Genomic DNA, 21,597 nt, shown 5'->3' with positions numbered 1-21,597 from the left:
TAATGAATGTGGATTATAAGATCCTGACCAAATTGTTAGCCAATAGGGTGAAGAGAGTAATAGGGGAGATAGTGCAGCCTACACAGAGTTATAGTGTGCCGGGGAGGGATATAGCGGACACAATAGGGACAGTTCGGGATGTGATAGAGTATATGAAGAGGGATGGGATAGGGGGGGTAGTGGTGGGGATTGACTGGAATAAGGCATTTGATAGGGTAGAGCATGAGTTTCTGTTTAGGGTGTTAGAGAGGTTTGGGTTTGGGGAGAAGTTGGTGGGATGGGTAAGGAGGTTATACGGGGGTGCGCAGAGTTGTGTAAAGGTGAATGGGGTTTTGACGGACAGGTTTGTGATTGAGAGGTCAGTGAGGCAGGGGTGTCCGCTGTCAGCATTACTGTATGCTATAGTGGTGGAGCCACTGGCAACACTCATTAAGACAGATGAAGGGGTGGAGGGGATCGTTTTGCCATATGGGGGGAGGTGTGTTATAAATCACTATGCAGATGACACAACAATCACGGTTAGGGATGGAGCGAGTGTGAGGAGGGTGTTGGAGTTGGTGGAGAAGTATGGCAGAGCATCAGGGGCAAAGATCAATAAAGACAAGTCTGAAATTATGTACATAGGAAGGGTAGAGAGAGTAGAGGTGGGGTTACGGGTGGAAGAGTCATACATGAGGGTGCTGGGGGTAAATTTGGGTGTGGATAGCGAGGGGGCTAGGGATGCCACGTGGACCGGGGTGATAAGTAACATAGGAACTGTATGCAATGCATGGAGGGTGAGGAAATTGAAGTTGAAAGGGAAGGTGGTTGTGGTGAATAGTCTGTTGATGTCAATGTGTGTGTATGTGATGAGTGTGATGGAAATGCCAGCATGGGTGATGAATGAGTTGAACAAAATTGTGTGTAACTTTATTTGGGAAGGGAAAGGGGTGAAGGTTGCACAGAAAACACTGGTGGGGAGGAAAGGGAAGGGGGGATTAAAGTTAATAGATCTGGAAATAAAAAGGAAAGCCATGAGAATTAGGACTGTGCAAAAATATATGATGGGAAGGTGGCAATATGGCTGGAAGGAAATTCTGAAAAAGTACATTAATGATGTGGGAGGGATGGGGGAGAATGGTTGGTTTATGGGGTTTAAGCCGTCAATGACGCTGGGGATACCCGAGTTTTATCGGGAGGTGTTGGAGGCGTGGAGATGTCTGTTACCTAAAATGGAATATGATTGTGATGATATACGGAGCTTTGTAAATCTGCCACTGTTTTTAAATGAAAAGATAAAATGTAATAACAGGACTTTGTATGTACCCCAATTTATGGAAGGGGGGATCAGGCAGGTGAGAGATGTGATTAATGAGGTGATCCCAGGATTTCTCAGAGGGAACTGTATTTATGATTCCGTGTGTGAAGTGGAAGGGATGGACTGTCGAGTTAAAGTAAGAAGGATTTATGACAGGATTAAATTGAGCCTGCCAGTGGAGTGGGTCGACCTCATACAGGGGGGCTGTGTAGGCCGGGAAGCAGGAGACTTGCCTGAGCTATATGTGATGGAGGAGGGGGTGAAGTGTCTAATGAAAAATATGTCTGTGAAGAAAGTATATGGATGGTTGATAGATGAGGTGTTTAAAGAACCAGCAGCAGAAAGGGTGTGGAGGAGAGTGTTTGTGGGATATGAGGTGGGGAAAATATGGTCTAATATCAATGTGAAATATAACAGTATTGACTGTGATAACAATGATTTCCTTATGAGGCACAACATAATTTATACTAATGTGGTTTTGCATGGAATTAATGAGGAGGTAAATGCTTTGTGTGATGTCTGTGAAAGTGGCCGTGAGAGTTTTATTCATTATTTTCTAGAGTGTGGCAGTTTGATGGAATTTTTTGAATTTCTCAAAACACTGCTAAAGGACAATTGGGCGATGGAGCTGGACGTGGAGGATGGGTGGAGGACTTCATTTTTATTTGGGGTTTTTGGGAAAAGGAAGGGGGTGAATGTTGGTGTACTGAATTATGTCTTAAGTCATGCCCGGCACGCTGTAGTGCTTAGACGGAACTATGCACATTTTGAAGGGAGGACAGTGAATATTAAGCATCTGTTTAAAGCTATAATGAAGAGGGATGTGGGAATGGTGTGTAAATATGGCGGGGAAGAGGTAACAGACTTTTTCGTGAGTGGGAATTCACTGATAAAGAAAGTGGATGGGGGAGGCATTTGTTTTAATTGGGGAACGAATGTCGATGGGTGAGTCTGTATTGACGTTATAATGGAAAAAAAAAAAAAAAAAAAAAAAACAGAGGGGTGTATTGTGATGTAGGTTTGTGTGGGGGGAAAAGGAAGTAACGGCATTGTGCTTGTAAATTTGTGAACTGTAAAAAACATTAATAAAAAGATAAAAAAAAAGCAACGCCCGATCTCGTCCGATCTCGGAAGCTAAGCAGGGTTGGGCCTGGTTAGTACTTGGATGGGAGACCGCCTGGGAATACCAGGTGCTGTATGCTCTTTTGCTCACTCACTTGGAAACTGAAATCTTTGCAATATACACAAGTAGTCCTTCATGAAAGGGGCTGGAAGCTGTTTTCCTTTTGCAGAGAGAGAGAGAGACAGAGAGAGAGAGAGAGAGAGAGAGAGAGAGAGAGAGAGAGAGAGAGAGAGAGAGAGAGAGAGCCTTGCATTGCCATGGTTGTCATCGTATTTCGTACGGCCAAACCAGCCTGGCAACGCCCGATCTCGTCCGATCTCGGAAGCTAAGCAGGGTCGGGCCTGGTTAGTACTTGGATGGGAGACCGCCTGGGAATACCAGGTGCTGTATGCTCTTTTGCTCACTCACTTGGAAACTGAAATCTTTGCAATATACACAAGTAGTCCTTCATGAAAGGGGCTGGAAGCTGTTTTCCTTTTGCAGAGAGAGAGAGAGAGAGAGAGAGAGCCTTGCATTGCCATGGTTGTCATCGTATTTCGTACGGCCAAACCAGCCTGGCAACGCCCGATCTCGTCCGATCTCGGAAGCTAAGCAGGGTCGGGCCTGGTTAGTACTTGGATGGGAGACCGCCTGGGAATACCAGGTGCTGTATGCTCTTTTGCTCACTCACTTGGAAACTGAAATCTTTGCAATATACACAAGTAGTCCTTCATGAAAGGGGCTGGAAGCTGTTTTCCTTTTGCAGAGAGAGAGAGAGAGAGAGAGAGAGAGAGAGAGAGCCTTGCATTGCCATGGTTGTCATCGTATTTCGTACGGCCAAACCAGCCTGGCCACGCCCCTTCCAGGAAGTGATTCAGGGAGTGTGTTTGGACAGAGAGCAGGTGGAGATTTTGTTTGTACTGAGAGTTTTTTTTTTGTGTTGGTTTATCGTCTGTTATTATTGTTTTGCAGAGTTTTGATTTATAGTACATCCCCCAGCAGCGGTTTGGCTGTTTGGGGGGAGAGGTTTTTTGTTTTTTGTTTGTTTTGACCATGGACACTGCAGAAGAGATTGCCTCGACGAACACCGGTAATGGGAGTGAAGGAATGCAGAAACAGACGGCGGCGGACATGGAAAAACTGAGACGGGAGAAATTAAGAGCGGAAAAGGGGAGCAAGAATCCAGAAAAGGAGAATGCAGAGGCAATGGGGAGTGGAGCGCACGAGGAGGAGACGGTGACAGTCGGGAGTGAACCAAGCTATAGCAAGGCTTTGACGGTGTTGGTGGAGCTAGCGGGTGAGGACAGGGTCACCATGATGGAATTACTGAGGGCTGCACAGGATATATGTGGCCTTGTTGTCGGTTGCAGATACATTGGAATAAACAAATATGAAATAACAATGAACCATGAAAACGGAAAAAGGAGGTTGCTGGATGGATTTAAGATCAAACGCACGAGGGTGATGGCGAAGGAGCTGACAAATGACGAGATGGTGGTTTCGTTCATAGGTTTGCCGGTTTACATCACAGACTTGGAAATATTAAAGAAGCTGTTGGACTGGGGGGTGAGGGCAATTTCGCCCATTACAAGGAGGATGTGGCCTGGGACCAGGATCGTGGAGGGCACACGATTTGTGAAGGTGAAGTTTACAGACACTGTCAAGTCACTGCCTTACTCTACGCGTTTTGACACTGAAATGGGAGCACAATATTTTAGGGTCATTCATGATCGGCAGGTGAAGGTTTGCAGAATGTGCATACAGCCAGGGCATATTGTTCGTGAATGCCCAGAGTTTCTGTGTAGGAATTGTGGGAGGCAGGGGCACTATGCCAGGGAGTGTGACCGGTGGGAGCCAAAGTGCAAAGAATGTGGAGAGAAGGAATCAAATTGTGTGTGTAAAGGTGGGGAGGGTGAAGAGGAGGAGAGTGCCCTCTCAATTGATGAAGACAGTGAGTCGGAGGATGTTGGGGGTGAAGGAGTTGAGGGAAAGATGGAGGAGGGGTTTGTAGTGGAACAGCTAAGGGGGGGGTTGGGAACTAGCAGCAGCCCTGTGGTGGTGGATCAGACTGGTGAAAGTGTGGGGGGGGGCATTGGGTCTAGCCTCGACTCAAATATGGTTGCACTGACGGACCCTGCAAACGGGAGTTTGGGGAACGGAAAGGCTAAAGTGGATGCATGGGCGACAGGAGGGAAAGGTTCTGAACAGGGGCCTTTGCCTTCTAGAGTTGTGCGCACAAATGCTGACAGGAGTGCAGCCATGGAGTTTGAGAGGCAGCAGGCTGTGACTACTGAGAGTGTATCCGGCCGGCAGGAAGAAGTACCTGCAAGTGACCCCCCCACAATGTCTGAGGGTGATGAGTCAGAGGGGGATTGTTTGAGTGTAGCAGGAGGGAGGAAGAGGGCACTCCTAAACAGATCCGGCAAATTGGCTGGTATAAGGAAACAAAATCAAAAGAAGAAAGGGAAGAAAAAATGATGTTTACTGTAGAACACATTCTTTTCTGTCTGTTTTCAATGGTTACACTCACTTCAATAAATGTAAACGGGTTAAATAAGATGACGAAGTTAGAGGAAGTGTTGGTCAATTTTACATCTGACATTTTGTTATTGCAGGAAACAAAATGGGCACAGGCTAAAATACCGGAAATCAAAAAAAGATGGAGGGGGATGTTGTTTGTAAACTGTGGAACAGAAAGATCATGTGGGGTGGCCATACTTATAAAAGAAAATGTGTTGGAAAATGTGAAGGAAATATTTAATGATGGGAAAGGAAGGGTAATAGCTATAGAGTTTGATATCAATAATGTAACATTTCGATTAATTAATGTCTATGCACCTAATAGAGGAAGTGAAAAAACTGTTTTCTTTGTTTCCTTGGGGTTGCTCTGCTCAGGGAATTGTATTCTGGTGGGAGATTTCAATGTGTTCTGTACTAAGTTGGATGTCTATAGGGTTGATAAGTTTCGACAAGATGCAGCAAGGACCAGTTTTTTAAAGATGATGAGAGACAATGAGTTGATTGATGTATGGAGGATGGGTAATGCAAACAAAAGAGAATTTTCTAGGAGGTTGATAGTGGAGGGTGTTTTAAAACAAAGCAGGATAGATTTATGTTTGGCGTTTCAAGAAATAGCAAATAAGGTACACAACATACAGTATAAATTTACGGGATATAGTGATCATGCAGCAATCACACTTCATTTAGGGGACAGACAAAGGGGGAAGGGGGGTGGAGTTTGGTGTTTGAATGCAAGTGTGTTGTCTGAGACAGAATATAAGGAGAAGGTGAAGGAGTGTGTTAGTGAGCAACTTAAGTGTGAGATGTTCGAAGTGGATGTGTGTGGTTGGTGGGAAGGTGTCAAAAGATTGGTGAAAAACCTAAGTATAAGTTATTGTCAAAACAGGAACCGAGTGAGAAAGAGAAAGGAATGTGTGCTGAGAGAAAGAATGGTGGAGGAATTAACACTAATGGATGACAATCCAAGCAGAGGTATTGGGGCATACATAAAAATCAAAGGGGAATTAGAAGCTTATGAGAAAGAAAGATGTCAAGGGGCAATAATTAGGAGCAGGGCTCAATATGTGGTGGAAGGAGAAAAGTGTACATCTTTTTTCCTGGGGCTGGAAAAGCAGAAACAATGCAAAACGTATATACGGGAATTAGAAAATGAAGAGGGGAAGGTAGTGAATGATTATGTAGGGGTGTTGGAAACGGTGCAGGGGTTTTATAGTAATTTGTTTAGGAAAGGTGGTGTGGATCCGGGTAGTATGGGAGAGGTGTTAGAAACAGTTGGGGCTAGGTTAACAGACAGTGATAGGGAAGTATGTGAAATGGATTTGTCTGAGTTTGAAGTCAAAGCGGCCATCAAGAGTCTGTCGACTGGGAAAAGTCCCGGCTCGGATGGCTTAACAAGTGAGTTTTATAAATGTTTCGGTGAGGTGTTAAGTCCTATTTTGTTGAAAGTATACAGAGAAATGGAAAGGAAAGAGCAGGTTAGTGAAGATATGTCAACGGGCTTAATCACTCTCTTATATAAGAAAAAGGGGAATCCAATGCATTTAGGGAATTACAGAGGGATTAGTTTATTAAATACGGATTATAAGATTTTAGCAAAGGTATTAGCAAATAGAATTAAATCAGTAGTAGGGTCCATTGTTTCAGCAACACAGGCATATGGTATTCCAGGGAGAGATATAGCGGACACAATAGGGTCAGTCAGAGATGTGGTACGGTTTATGACAGAGGAGGGGGGTATAGTTTTGAGTGTTGATTTTAATAAGGCTTTTGATAGAGTGGAGCATGAGTTTATGTTTAGAACATTAGAGAAATTTGGTTTTGGGGATAGATTTGTGAAGTGGATTAGGTTGTTGTACAGTAGTGCAAAGAGTAGGGTTAAGTGCAATGGTGTGGTGACAGACAGTTTCGGTTTAGGCAGATCAGTGAGGCAGGGTTGTCCATTATCTGCATTATTGTACAGTATCACAACAGAACCTTTGGCCACAATGTTAAAAAAAGATCAGCACATACAGGGCATCATTATACCTGGAGGAGAAAGGAGTTTAATTCATCAATATGCAGACGACACGAACATAACAGTGAAAAACTTGGACAGTGTAAGGAGGGTGATCAAATTATTAGAAGTATATGGGAAGGCATCAGGAGCAAAAATGAATATAGAAAAGTCTGAAATTCTCTGTGTTGGAAATGTGGATATGCAGGGATGTGAGATACCGTTAACAGTGGCAAAAGAAATGATTAAGGTGTTAGGGGTTAATGTAGGTGTAAATGCCAACGAGGCGAGAGATGTCACATGGACCGGGGTGCTGAACAAGGTGAAGCAGAGTTTAAATTTGTGGAAAAGGAGGAGTTTGAGGTTGAGGGGAAGGGTTATTGTCGTAAATTGTTTGATTTTATCACAGGTGAACCATGTGTTGGCTACACTGGATTTACCATTGTGGGTGGTAAAGGATTTGAATAGGGCTATCGATCATTTCTTGTGGGATGGTAAGCAAGCTAAAATTAAGCATAGAGTGTTAATGAATGAATATAAGAATGGGGGTTTAAAATTGATAGATGTAGAAGTGAAGAAAAGGGCATTGCGGGTAAAACTTGTTAAGAAATATCTGTATAATTGTAATCAGTATTGTTGGATGGGTTTTTTTGAGGAGTGTTTGCATGAGTATGGTGGATGTGGTGTGAACGGTCTTTTAATGATTTTCAACAAACGCAGGTGTGAGGGGATGTCAAGATTTTATAGGGAGGTATTTGAAGCGTGGGGGAACTATTTGAAGCATGTAAAGTATGAGTGTGGAAATAAGGCTGAGGTTGCTAATCAGCCCATCTTTCATAACCCCAAATTGACTGTCAACAACAGAGTGTTGGTCTGCCAGTGTTTTGAGGAAGCAGGAGTGAAGCAGGTTAAACACTTACTAGCTGACAGTGGCAACAGGTTCAAATCAGAAGGGGAAATCATAGAGACCATCCATAGAGTAAAGAGGGATGTGGGAAAGTACAAAATAAAAGGAATGTATCAGAAGGTTATGGATGCTTTAAGTCCAGAGTGGAGAAAATACATGTTAGGGGAAGGAAGTGTTGGAGAGCCGGAGAGGATGGTGGATTTGACTGTAGAGAGGAAGGGCAAAGGAGTCAAATTTAAAGAGGTACAAACTAAATGTGTTTATATGGATTTTCTGGGGGATGGTATGGAGAGACCAACTTCAGAGAAAGTATGGGCAAAGGTTTTTGTGGATTTTGATGTGACTAAAGTGTGGGGTAATTTGAATGTAAAATACAATTGTATAAGAGTGTGAGCATAATGATTTCAAAATACGGCACAATAGAATATTCACAAACGTTGTTTTGCATCAAATTGATAGGAACATCAGTAGATTGTGTGATGTATGTAAAGGAACTGATGAGAACTTTAACCATTACTTTGTTGAATGTCCAAGATTGGTTGGGTTGTTTGCCAAGGTTAAGGAGTTGTTAAGTACACACTGTGGGGTCAAAGTGGAAAATCCTGTAGAATGGAAGAAACTTTTGTTATTTGGAATGCTGGGGAAAGTACAAGGGGTTAATGTTAATTTGGTAAACGCATTTTTGAGTCATGTACGGTATGCTATTGTGTATCGAAGAAATATGGCACATTATGAGGGGAGGGTAATTCCAGTTTGGGAATGGTTTGTGTCAGTGTTTAAAAAAAATGTTAGACTGGTGTATATGCTGAAGAGAGAAGACTTTCATAACTGCTTTGTGAAGAACAGCTCTTTAATCATGGTGACAAGAGCTGGGAGTTTAAGTTTCAATTTATGATGTTGCATTATTTTATTTTGTTTTCCATGTAAGCTTTCATGTGGTATGTATCCATTGTGTGTCTTCTGTAAATAATTGAAAAAACTGTAAAAAGTATTTTTTATAATAAAAAGAGAAAAAAAAAAACCAGCCTGGCAACGCCCGATCTCGTCCGATCTCGGAAGCTAAGCAGGGTCGGGCCTGGTTAGTACTTGGATGGGAGACCGCCTGGGAATACCAGGTGCTGTATGCTCTTTTGCTCACTCACTTGGAAACTGAAATCTGGCAATATACACAAGTAGTCCCTCATGAAAGGGGCTGGAAACTGTTTTCATTTTGCAGAGAGAGAGAGAGAGAGAGAGAGAGAGAGAGAGAGAGAGAGAGAGAGAGAGAGAGAGAGAGAGAGAGAGAGAGAGAGAGAGAGAGAGAGAGAGAGAGTCTTGCATTGCCATGGTTGTCATCGTATTTCGTACGGCCAAATCGGCCTGGCAACGCCCCTTTCAGGAAGTGAATCCAGGAAGTGTTGGCCAGGGAGCAGGTGGGCTGAGTGTTTGCTTGGAGAGTTTTTTGCTTCTGTTTGCTGCACTTTTTCACCTGGTTGTTAATTGTGTTTGGAATTGAAAGCGGAGTTCATTGAAGCACTTAATCCCCCAACAGCTTTTGCTGATTGGGGGACTTTTTCTAAGAAGATGGAAAATATAATGGCGAAGAAGGCGTTGAGCGGACAACAGGAGGAGGATGTTGGAGGTGAAAGAGCGGATCTGAAATTCGAAAAGGATTTGACTGTTGCTGTGGAGATTGCCGGTGAAGAACGGATTACAATGATGGAGCTGTTGAGAGGAATTAAGGAAGTTTGTGGACTTGTGTGTGGCTGCCGCTTCAAGGACCCCAAAAGGTATGAAGTTACCATGTCAAGCTTAAGAGGGAAGGAGAAATTGGTGGATGGCTTCAAAATACGGGGATGTAACATCATGGCGAAGGATCTGTCAATGGATGAGATGGTAGTCTCGTTCTTAAATCTGCCGGTGTACATTCCTGACGGAGCTATTGTGCAGCGGCTTACTGCATGGGGTGTGGAGGCAGCTTCACCGGTGAAGAGGCGTTTCTGGCCGGGGACAAGGATTGCAGATGGAACACGTTTCCTGAAAGTCAAGTTTAATGACACTGTGAGATCTCTGCCGTACTCCGCAAGATTCGAGACAATGGAAGGCATGGAGTACTTTCGAGTGATTCATGACCGTCAGGTCAAAGTGTGCAGGCTGTGTATACAGCCTGGTCATGTGTTGCGGGACTGTCCTGACTTTGCTTGTTATAAGTGTGGGAAACAGGGGCACTACGCACGGGAATGTGACAGTCGGGGAGATCGTGGCTGTGCTGGATGTGGGAGGGATGACGGGCAGTGTGTCTGTTCCCAGGCGGGTGGAACGGCTGGTGCTGCCTGCCCTACGGAAGAAGGAACAGGAGTGGTGGAGGAGACTGAGGTGGAGGAAAGTGGCAGTGAGGAGGCATTGGAGGACGACGATGCGGAAGAGGAGCACATGGAGCCGGAATCCGGGCAGGTGACCGGAGTGGAGGGGGAGGAGATCGGTGCCAGTCTTGATAATGTGCTTCCTGCGACCGAGGAGGAGCCAGATGAAACGGATAAAGAGGAGCGGAGAAAAGGAACGGTGACACGTCCTGGGGTGTCTGCAGCTGCTGGGAAGATGATCTTTGGAGGAGCGAATCCTGTGGGAGGTGACAAACGGAAGGGTTCACAAGAGGAACCGGCAGGAGAAGGGTCCTCAAATGGAGTAATGGGGAGTGCTACTGGAGAGCAGGTGGGGGAAAAAAAGCCATTGCCGGCCCGGAAAAAAAAACAGAGGAAAGACAATGGGTGATTGTGACATTTTTTTTGTTTTTTTGTTCAACATGGTTAATGTTGTTTCAATCAACACAAATGGACTTAGAAGCATGGAAAAATTTGAGGTTGTGGTTGAAGCTTTCCCAGCGGACATTTTGTGCCTACAGGAAACTCATTGGACTGAGCAGTGTATGGGAGATGTTCGACAGAGATGGCATGGACAAATATTTGTGAGTAATGGGGACGAACGAGTGTGTGGTGTGGCTATTTTGGTCAGGCCGGGTGTGGTGTCTGGAGTGCATTTATTGTACACGGACACAGGTGGGAGGGTGGTGGGTGTGGGGTTTAAATTTCAGGGTGTGGAGTATGTACTGTATAATGTGTATGCTCCGAATATAGAAATTGATAGACGGACACTGTTTATGTCTCTGGAAAGGTTGTGTGTGGGGAATTGTATTTTTGTAGGGGATTTTAATGTAAAGATGGATAGGTTGGATGCCTCAAGAAGTGCATGCTTTGTATCAGACTCATCCCGTGATGTGTTGCGAAGAATAATGAGGGGGAAGGGCTTGGTGGATGTGTGGCGGGAGGGCCACCCAGATGAGAGGGTGTTCTCCCGGCAGCAGTGGGTAATGGGGGAGCTGAAGCAGTCACGCATTGATCTGTGTCTAGCGCATGACGCATGTGTACACCTGCTGGGAGGAATGGAGTACAGGGACGCATTCTTTAGCGACCATGATGCTCTGTCTTTCAGGTTGGGGAAGGTACGGGAGGGGAAGGGGGGAGGATTGTGGTGTTTTAATGCTGGTCTGTTGAAGGATGAGGGGTTTAGAGTAGCAGTGAAAGAGTGTGTGCGTGATACCATGTCTGAAAGTCTTTATGAATATGATGTGTGTGAGTGGTGGGAGGGGTTGAAGGTAAAGTTTAAGCAGATAGCAATGAGTTTTGCTAGGCAAGCTGGTCAGAGGAGGAGGCGGGATGAGAAAGCCCTTAACCCTCACGCTCTCCTCATTGTCTATGCAGCTTGCATTTATCCCTCGCGCTGTCTCCGGGTCGTTGTGACCCACAGCTCCGTCTATTACGCCACCTTCGCGCTGTCTCGGGGTCATTGTGACCCACACTGGGGGAATATAAAGGTTTCACTTTATTTTTATTTTTTTTTGTATTATGAGAAGTTGTCAGAAGACCGCTGTGGGTCACAAGGAACCGGAGACAGTGCGGGGTCGCGTAATAGACGACACAGACGTTGCAGTGTAAAAGAAAAATATATATATATAAAGAGGCAGAGACAGCACAAAGAACAAGCAACTCCCCTTGTGGTCTAGTGGCAAGGCTGCGAGGCTGTCAACTCCACAGCCCTGGATTGCTCCCCGGCCAGGGAAAGTATGAATAATTTTTTTATGTAGACAGATAACGTTTCACTTTTATTTTTGTATTACGAAAGGTCGTCAACACGAGTGTGGCGTAACAGACTAGGTATGGTGAGTCACAGCGCAGACTAGGATACAGCGCGAGAGTGTAATAATAGGCATGTAGACAAGGCTAGAAATAAAAAGTTTCACTTTATTTATTTATTTTTGGCTGTGAAAAAGTTGTCACAATGTCAGTTTGACTCACCACGACCCCGAAACGGCACGAGAGTGGCGTCATAGACTAGGCAGACAACGCGAGGAATAAAATCAAATGTTTCACTTTATTTATTTTTGTACCATGAAAAGTTGTCACACCGTGCATGACACCGTGCATCACAATGACCCTCAGACAGCACTATGGATAGACCTCCAGCCTGCCGTCCTGATACATCATCTATTCATCCCATGCATGCATGTAGTGGTGGTGGTGGTGGTGGTGCCGCTGGTGGTTGTGGTGGTGGTGGCGGCGGCAGCGGCAGCGGCAGCAGCAGCAGCAGCAGCGGCACTGTGCTTTGACTTGAGCAAAGCCCATCTTCTGCACTCGACTGAGTTGTTCAGTCTCCTGCACACACTCCCGCAGGTCGTCCGGGGTCAACGGGAACCTCTCCTTGGCCGAAGCCCAGCTCGGTGGGGCATGTGGGGCAGTATACACGCGAACAGGATTTGCAGACATGCCTCTTACAACCGCGACAAACAGTGAACGTTTTACGGTCCTTCTTCACCGGGCAGACTTGACATCTCTTCCTCTTACTGGCAGGTACCGGCGAGGTCGGTCCTGCCGATGAGGAGGCGGCGGCTGCTGCTGCGCCATCCTCTTCGGGTTGTCGTCGAGGAGGTGGATCGCGACAGCTGGCCATCCGTAGATCTTTCACAACCGCGGCAGCAGCTTCCGCGCGGGGCAGACATCGTCTCCTCTCGATCAGCGGAGTCACGAGGGCCCTTCCGAGCTGCTCGAGGAAAAACCTCCTCTTGTTGCGCTTACGCGGCATCCAGTTGGGGTTGACCTCTCTCCATATCACAAAGGCGTTGTAGGAGGAAACGTCAACGATGTTGCTGAAGATGACGAGGGGCCACCGGGCCGTCTTCCTTTTACAGCTGTAGGCCGCGATGACCTTGTCCAGATTGTCTACACCTCCTTTGTTGCGGTTGTAGTCTAAGACGACGGTCGGTTTGCCGTCGTTTCTGTCGCTGATTTCGTCGTTTGTGTGGCGTGTGCTCATGAGTAAAACGTTCTTATTTTTCTTTGCGAGGTAGGAAACCAGAGTGGTGGTGGGAGTGAAGGCGAACAGCGACGACAGCACCCGTCGCCTGTTCGTCGTCGTCAGCAGCTCGGACGGGAGCTCGGACCTGTTCTTTCGCACGGTGCCAACCATGGTCATGTTTCTCGTCGCCATGAGCTCTCGTCCGAGGTCGTAGGATGTGAAGAAATTGTCACACGTGACATTGCGATCCTTCAGGCCGTCTGTCATATCGAGCACGACGCGCATCCCCTGGCTCCTCTCCGGGGCTCCGTCGCTCGACTTCCCGGTGTAAACTTGCATCTTCCAAGCGTAGCTGGATTTTGCGTCGCACGTGACCCACGACTTGATCCCATACTTTGCCGGTTTGCTCGGCATGTACTGCCTGAAAGGACACCGTCCTCTGAACGCGATCAGTTGTTCATCCACGGTCACTTCGGGCCCTGGGTCGTAGAGGCGGGGTAATCTCTCTACCCACATATCCCAGACCTCTCGTATCGCCGCCAACTTGTCCGTGGCGCGTCTCGCCGCTCGCGTCCCACGGTCGTCAAATCGTATCGACGTCGAATAGGTGTAGAAGACTTTCAGCTGCATGGTAGCGCGGAAAATCGCTCTGCCGCTCTGCGCGTCCCACAGACTGGCGGCCGCTTCGCCTCGGGACTTGTACACCCCTGCCAGGATTAGCAGCCCTATGTAGGCACGTAGGTCAGAGGCGTCCATTGCTTTCCACTCCTCTCCGCGTTTCAGATAGCCTTCCCGATTTGTCTCGTCCAAGATCACTGTTTCGATTTGTGGCGTGACAAAGAGTAAAAACGTAGAGACGATGTCGAGAGCGTGGGAAACGGCGTACGCTGTGGGTCCTCTGGGGGTCCTCTCACGGCTGTCACGTTGCGACAGCAGCCTCGGATTCCTCAGATACGCAACCGAACGCCATTCAATTTTGCCATCTTTCGACAAGAAAGTATCTCTGTCGATTTCAGGGGCTCGGGCGGCGGCGGCCGCTGCTGAGTTGTCGTCGACCGCATTATACTCTTGCCCGTCTGCTTGTTCCGACACATGCTCCGCGTACTCTTGCCCGTCGTCTTTTTCTTCTTCTTCTTCTTCTTCTTCTTCTTCTTCTTCCTGCTCTTCTGCCACATGCTCCACGCACTCTTCGCCGTCTTCTATTTCTGACACATCCTCTGTCTCCTCTTCGGACTCACTTTGCTCGATGTTTGCAAACATCTGTTGTAGAACTTGCAGGGCACTGAAATCCCGAGCCATAGCTGCGTGACCCTAGACAACGGCTGTCCTGACCCCCAACGAATGTGTGTTAGTAGCACTTGCCTACAGCTCACGTGATTACATGGACAAATGATTGATGATATGATCGACGATCGTAAAGGCCGTGGTTGGACTAAATGGAGTGGGAGGGTGGGATGTTTATATATTTATATAAAGGTATATAAAGGCAGGCATAAAAGTATGAAATTATAAAAGTGACAAACTTTTGGTCGCTCGACCTGACCTCACAGGCCTAACGCGCCTCCGGGCCGGCCGGCTGGCGGACCAGCGGGCGGGCGGGCAGGCATGTCCCGTCGCGGTTTCCCCTGACGCTCGACCTGACCTCACAGGCCTAACGCGCCTCCGGGCGGGCCGGCCGGCGTCCGGGCGGGCAGGCATGTCCCGCCCCGGCCTCGAATTCCGAGGGGTGAAACGCCTCTGGGCGAGCGAGCGTGCGTGCGGGCGGGAGGGACGGACGGACACCCGGCCAATTCTCTCGCCTAGAGGGATCGACGATCGTGAAGGCCGTGGTTGGACTAAATGGAGTGGGAGAGTGGGATGTTTATGTATTTACGTAAAAGTATGAAATTATAAAAGCGACCAACAGGTAAGTTCGTCTATCACGTGACCCACGATCGTTCTTCATGATCACAATAGCGTGATATTATTCCACTCCACGAGGCCTGCCAGGCCAGGTCAGGCCATGCCAGGCGCGCGTGCGGGCAAGCATGTCCCGCCTCCCCGCCTAGAGGGATCGACGATCGTGAAGGCCGTGGTTGGACTAAATGGAGTTGGAGGGTGGGATGTTTATATATTTATATAAAGGTATATAAAGGCAGGCTTAAAAGTATGAAATTATAAAAGTGACCAACAGGTAAGTTCGTCTATCACGTGACCCACGATCGTTCTTCATAATCACAATAGCGTGATATTATTCCCACTCCGCGAGGACTGCCATGCCAGGCCAGGCCAGGTCAGGCCATGCCAGGCGCGCGTGCGGGCAGGCATGTCCCGCCTCCCCGCCTAGAGGGATCGACGATCGTGAAGGCCGTGGTTGGACTAAATGGAGTTGGAGGGTGGGATGTTTATATATTTATATAAAGGTATATAAAGGCAGGCTTAAAAGTATGAAATTATAAAAGTGACCAACAGGTAAGTTCGTCTATCACGTGACCCACGATCGTTCTTCATAATCACAATAGCGTGATATTATTCCACTCGGCGAGGCCTGCCAGGCCAGGCCATGCCAGGCGCGCGTGCGGGCAGGCATGTCCCGCCGCGGTTTCCCCTGACGCTCGACCTGACCTCACAGGCCTGAAGCGCCTCCGGGCCGGCCGGCCGGCGGACCAGCGCGCGGGCGGGCGGGCAGGCATGTCCCGTCGCGGTTTCCCCTGACGCTCGACCTGACGTCACAGGCCTAAAACGCCTCCGGGCGCGCGGGCCGGCGGATGGGCGGGCAGGCATGTCCCGCCCCGGCCTCGAATTCCGAGGGGTGACACGCCTCTGGGCGAGCGAGTGAGCGAGCGGGCGGGAGGGAGGGACGCCCGGCCAATTCTCCCACCTAGAGGGATCGACGATCGTGAAGGCCGTGGTTGGACTTGGTCAGGCCATGCCAGGCGCGCGTGCGGGCAGGCATGTCCCGCCTACAGGGATCGACGATCGTGAAGGCCGTGGTTGGACTAAATGGAGTGGGAGAGTTGGATGTTTATGTATTTATATAAATGTATATAAAGGCAGGCGTAAGAGTATGAAATTATAAAAGTGACCAACAGGTAAGTTTGTCTATCACGTGACCCACGATCGTTCTTCATAATCACAATAGCGTGATATTATTCCACTCGGCGAGGCCTGCCAGGCCAGGCCATGCCAGGCGCGCGTGCGGGCAGGCATGTCCCGCCGCGGTTTCCCCTGACGCTCGACCTGACCTCACAGGCCTGAAGCGCCTCCGGGCCGGCCGGCCGGCCGGCGGACCAGCGCGCGGGCGGGCGGGCAGGCATGTCCCGTCGCGGTTTCCCCTGACGCTCGACCTGACGTCACAGGCCTAAAACGCCTCCGGGCGCGCGGGCCGGCGGATGGGCGGCCAGGCATGTCCCGCCCCGGCCTCGAATTCCGAGGGGTGACACGCCTCTGGGCGAGCGAGCGAGCGAGCGGGCGGGAGGGACGCCCGGCCAATTCTCCCACCCAGAGGGATCGACGATCGTGAAGGCCGTGGTTGGACTTGGTCAGGCCATGCCAGGCGCGCGTGCGGGCAGGCATGTCCCGCCTACAGGGATCGACGATCGTGAAGGCCGTGGTTGGACTAAATGGAGTGGGAGAGTTGGATGTTTATGTATTTATATAAATGTATATAAAGGCAGGCGTAAGAGTATGAAATTATAAAAGTGACCAACAGGTAAGTTTGTCTATCACGTGACCCACGATCGTTCTTCATAATCACAATAGCGTGATATTATTCCACTCGGCGAGGCCTGCCAGGCCAGGCCATGCCAGGCGCGCGTGCGGGCAGGCATGTCCCGCCGCGGTTTCCCCTGACGCTCGACCTGACCTCACAGGCCTGAAGCGCCTCCGGGCCGGCCGGCCGGCCGGCGGACCAGCGCGCGGGCGGGCGGGCAGGCATGTCCCGTCGCGGTTTCCCCTGACGCTCGACCTGACGTCACAGGCCTAAAACGCCTCCGGGCGCGCGGGCCGGCGGATGGGCGGCCAGGCATGTCCCGCCCCGGCCTCAAATTCCGAGGGGTGACACGCCTCTGGGCGAGCGAGCGAGCGAGCGGGCGGGAGGGACGCCCGGCCAATTCTCCCACCCAGAGGGATCGACGATCGTGAAGGCCGTGGTTGGACTTGGTCAGGCCATGCCAGGCGCGCGTGCGGGCAGGCATGTCCCGCCTACAGGGATCGACAATCGTGAAGGCCGTGGTTGGACTAAATGGAGTGGGAGAGTTGGATGTTTATGTATTTATATAAATGTATATAAAGGCAGGCGTAAGAGTATGAAATTATAAAAGTGACCAACAGGTAAGTTTGTCTATCACGTGACCCACGATCGTTCTTCATAATCACAATAGCGTGATATTATTCCACTCGGCGAGGCCTGCCAGGCCAGGCCATGCCAGGCGCGCGTGCGGGCAGGCATGTCCCGCCGCGGTTTCCCCTGACGCTCGACCTGACCTCACAGGCCTGAAGCGCCTCCGGGCCGGCCGGCCGGCCGGCGGACCAGCGCGCGGGCGGGCGGGCGGGCAGGCATGTCCCGTCGCGGTTTCCCCTGACGCTCGACCTGACGTCACAGGCCTAAAACGCCTCCGGGCGCGCGGGCCGGCGGATGGGCGGCCAGGCATGTCCCGCCCCGGCCTCGAATTCCGAGGGGTGACACGCCTCTGGGCGAGCGAGCGAGCGAGCGGGCGGGAGGGACGCCCGGCCAATTCTCCCACCCAGAGGGATCGACGATCGTGAAGGCCGTGGTTGGACTTGGTCAGGCCATGCCAGGCGCGCGTGCGGGCAGGCATGTCCCGCCTACAGGGATCGACGATCGTGAAGGCCGTGGTTGGACTAAATGGAGTGGGAGAGTTGGATGTTTATGTATTTATATAAATGTATATAAAGGCAGGCGTAAGAGTATGAAATTATAAAAGTGACCAACAGGTAAGTTTGTCTATCACGTGACCCACGATCGTTCTTCATAATCACAATAGCGTGATATTATTCCACTCGGCGAGGCCTGCCAGGCCAGGCCATGCCAGGCGCGCGTGCGGACAGGCATGTCCCGCCGCGGTTTCCCCTGACGCTCGACCTGACCTCACAGGCCTGAAGCGCCTCCGGGCCGGCCGGCCGGCCGGCGGACCAGCGCGCGGGCGGGCGGGCAGGCATGTCCCGTCGCGGTTTCCCCTGAGGCTCGACCTGACCTCACGGGCCTGACGCGCCTCCGGGCCGGCCGGCGTCCGGGCGGGCAGGCATGTCCCGCCGCGGTTTCCCCTGACGCTCGACCTGACGCCTCACAGGCCTCGAATTCCGAGGGGTGACACGCCTCTGGGCGAGCGAGCGAGCGTGCGGGCGGGACGGACGCCCGGCCAATTCTCCCGCCCAGAGGGATCGACGATCGTGAAGGCCGTGGTTGGACTAAATGGAGTGGGAGAGTGGGATGTTTATGTATTTATATAAATGTATATAAAGGCAGGCGTAAGAGTATGAAATTATAAAAGTGACCAACAGGTAAGTTCGTCTATCACGTGACCCACGATCGTTCTTCATAATCACAATAGCGTGATATTATTCCACTCCGCGAGGCCTGCCATGCCAGGCCAGGCCAGGTCAGGCCACGCCAGGCTGGCGTGCGGGCAGGCATGTCCCGTTGCGGTTTCCCCTGACGCTCGACCTGACCTCACAGGCCTAAAGCGCCTCCGGACCGGAAGGCCGGCGGACCAGCGCGCGGGCGGGCGGGCAGGCATGTCCCGTCGCGGTTTCCCCTGACGCTCGACCTGACGTCACAGGCCTAAAGCGCCTCCGGACCGGAAGGCCGGCGGACCAGCGCGCGGGCGGGCAGGCATGTCCCGTCGCGGTTTCCCCTGACGCTCGACCTGACGTCACAGGCCTAAAGCGCCTCCGGACCGGAAGGCCGGCGGACCAGCGCGCGGGCGGGCAGGCATGTCCCGTCGCGGTTTCCCCTGACGCTCGACCTGACCTCACGGGCCTGACGCGCCTCCGGGCCGGCCGGCGTCCGGGCGGGCAGGCATGTCCCGCCGCGGTTTCCCCTGACGCTCGACCTGACGCCTCACAGGCCTCGAATTCCGAGGGGTGACACGCCTCTGGGCGAGCGAGCGTGCGGGCGGGACGGACGCCCGGCCAATTCTCCCGCCCAGAGGGATCGACGATCGTGAAGGCCGTGGTTGGACTAAATGGAGTGGGAGAGTGGGATGTTTATGTATTTATATAAATGTATATAAAGGCAGGCGTAAGAGTATGAAATTATAAAAGTGACCAACAGGTAAGTTCGTCTATCACGTGACCCACGATCGTTCTTCATAATCACAATAGCGTGATATTATTCCACTCCGCGAGGCCTGCCATGCCATGCCAGGCCAGGCCAGGCCAGGTCAGGCCACGCCAGGCTCGCGTGCGGGCAGGCATGTCCCGTCGCGGTTTCCCCTGACGCTCGACCTGACGTCACAGGCCTAAAGCGCCTCCGGACCGGAAGGCCGGCGGACCAGCGCGCGGGCGGGCAGGCATGTCCCGTCGCGGTTTCCCCTGACGCTCGACCTGACCTCACGGGCCTGACGCGCCTCCGGGCCGGCCGGCGTCCGGGCGGGCAGGCATGTCCCGCCGCGGTTTCCCCTGACGCTCGACCTGACGCCTCACAGGCCTCGAATTCCGAGGGGTGACACGCCTCTGGGCGAGCGAGCGTGCGGGCGGGACGGACGCCCGGCCAATTCTCCCGCCCAGAGGGATCGACGATCGTGAAGGCCGTGGTTGGACTAAATGGAGTGGGAGAGTGGGATGTTTATGTATTTACGTAAAAGTATGAAATTATAAAAGTGACCAACAGGTAAGTTCGTCTATCACGTGACCCATGATCGTTCTTCATAATCACAATAGCGTGACATTATTCCCACTCCGCGAGGCCTGCCATGCCAGGCCAGGTCAGGCCATGCCATGCCATGCCATGCCAGGCGCGCGTGCGGGCAGGCATGTCCCGCCGCGGTTTCCCCCTGACGACGCTCGACCTGACGTCACAGGCCTAAAACGCCTCCGGGCGGGCCGGCGTCCGGGCGGGCAGGCATGTCCCGTCGCGGTTTCCCCTGACGCTCGACCTGACCTCACAGGCCTGACGCGCCTCCGGGCCGGCCGGCGGACGGGCGGGCAGGCATGTCCCGTCGCGGTTTCCCCTGACGCTCGACCTGACCTCACAGGCCTGACGCGCCTCCGGGCCGGCCGGAGGGACGCCCAGACAATTCTCCCGCCTAGAGGGATCGACGATCGTGAAGGCCGTGGTTGGACTAAATGGAGTGGGAGAGAGGGATGTTTATATATATTTATATATATATTCTCCGGCCGAGAGTAACGATGCAAAGTGTTTCATTCGAATCCAAGAAAGCAATTCATTTGACTCAACTTTTCATGATAAAATAAATAAATAAATTGAAACATTTTCTTTACACTCCGCGTGGTCTCTCTCTCTCTCTCTCTCTCTCTCTCTCTCTCTCTCTCTCTCTCTCTCTCTCTCTCTCTCTCTCTCTCTCTCTCTCTCTCTCTCTCTCTCTAGCCACCTAGTGTTAACTAGTGATATAACGTGGTATATTCACTTTGGGGGTCACAATGACCCGAAGGTAGCACAAGGGTTAGGTAAAATTATTAACCTACACGACTGTGGGTCACAATGACCCGAAGGTAGCACAAGGGTTAGGTAAAATTATTTACCTACACGACGGTGGGTCACAATGACCCGAAGGTAGCACAAGGGTTAGGTAAAATTATTTACCTACACGACGGTGGGTCACAATGACCCGAAGGTAGCACAAGGGTTAAGTCACAGATGGCCTTTGAGTTGGAAATGATAGAGGCGGATGCTGGATATGACACTGCAGAGTATTTGAGGGTGAGGGAGGAGATGAGGGCTGTGGAAAGGCATAGGTGCACAGGGGCAGTGGTGAGGAGTAGAGCAAGGTACGTGGTGGAAGGGGAGAGGAGCACAGGTTTTTTTCTTGGGCTAGAAAAGAGGAGGCAGGAGAAGAGTTATTTTACTGAGCTGATAGATGACCAAGGGGAGAGAGTTACAGATCTGGTGGGTATTTTGAGCACGGTACAATCTTTCTATGAAGGTTTATATACTTCGGGTGGGGTGAAGGAGGAGTGTATGGAGAGTGTGCTGGAAGCTGTGAAGACAAGGGTGGCGGTGGAGGATGTGGGGATGTGTGATGCTGATATCACGAGGGATGAGGTCACAGGTGCAATATCTGGGCTGAATTTGAATAAAAGTCCAGGTTCAGATGGCCTTACTGCTGAATTCTATAGAGCATTTAGTGGTATCCTGGCCCCTCTGTTGATGCGGGTATTTGAGTGCATGGAGGAGAGGAGGGTGGTGCCTGAGTCAATGGCCTTAGGAGTTTTAACAGTGCTTTACAAAGGGAGGGGGAGTCATTTGAAACTTGAAAATCATAGGCCTA

The 21,597-nt window shown here is 50.7% G+C and overlaps 1 protein-coding gene, 2 non-coding genes and 1 pseudogene across 3 annotated transcripts; all 4 read left to right on the top strand.

Moving 5' to 3' along the window:
- Positions 1-2,694: 2,694 nt before the first annotated feature.
- LOC124483782 lies at positions 2,695-2,813 on the top strand. The gene has a single exon (XR_006957911.1). It is a non-coding gene; the product is annotated as a 5S ribosomal RNA (ribosomal RNA).
- Positions 2,814-2,956: 143 nt separating this feature from the next.
- LOC124483781 lies at positions 2,957-3,075 on the top strand. The gene has a single exon (XR_006957910.1). It is a non-coding gene; the product is annotated as a 5S ribosomal RNA (ribosomal RNA).
- A 234-nt stretch (positions 3,076-3,309) lies between these two features.
- Positions 3,310-4,877, top strand: LOC124483727. Its single transcript, XM_047044273.1, has 2 exons — positions 3,310-3,696; positions 3,910-4,877. Exons 1-2 carry the CDS (start codon positions 3,453-3,455, stop codon positions 4,875-4,877), a joined length of 1,212 nt encoding a protein of 403 aa, XP_046900229.1. The 5' UTR covers positions 3,310-3,452.
- A 3,950-nt stretch (positions 4,878-8,827) lies between these two features.
- LOC124483777 lies at positions 8,828-8,946 on the top strand (annotated as a pseudogene).
- Positions 8,947-21,597: the final 12,651 nt, after the last annotated feature.

This window comes from Hypomesus transpacificus, chromosome 21 (genome assembly GCF_021917145.1).
Source record: "Hypomesus transpacificus isolate Combined female chromosome 21, fHypTra1, whole genome shotgun sequence".
In the NCBI taxonomy this organism is placed as follows: domain Eukaryota; kingdom Metazoa; phylum Chordata; class Actinopteri; order Osmeriformes; family Osmeridae; genus Hypomesus; species Hypomesus transpacificus.
The sequence above is the reverse complement of the archived record's forward strand: the minus strand, read 5'-3'. Positions and strand labels throughout refer to the sequence as shown.

Excerpts from the sequence above, each read along its gene's own strand:
- LOC124483727 (XM_047044273.1), top strand. The coding sequence starts at position 3,453 with ATGGACACTGCAGAAGAGATTGCCTCGACGAACACCGGTAATGGGAGT. Across the intron at positions 3,697-3,909 it reads GGTGTTGGTGGAGCTAGCGG|GTTTGCCGGTTTACATCACA; the intron begins GTGAGGACAGGG and ends TTTCGTTCATAG.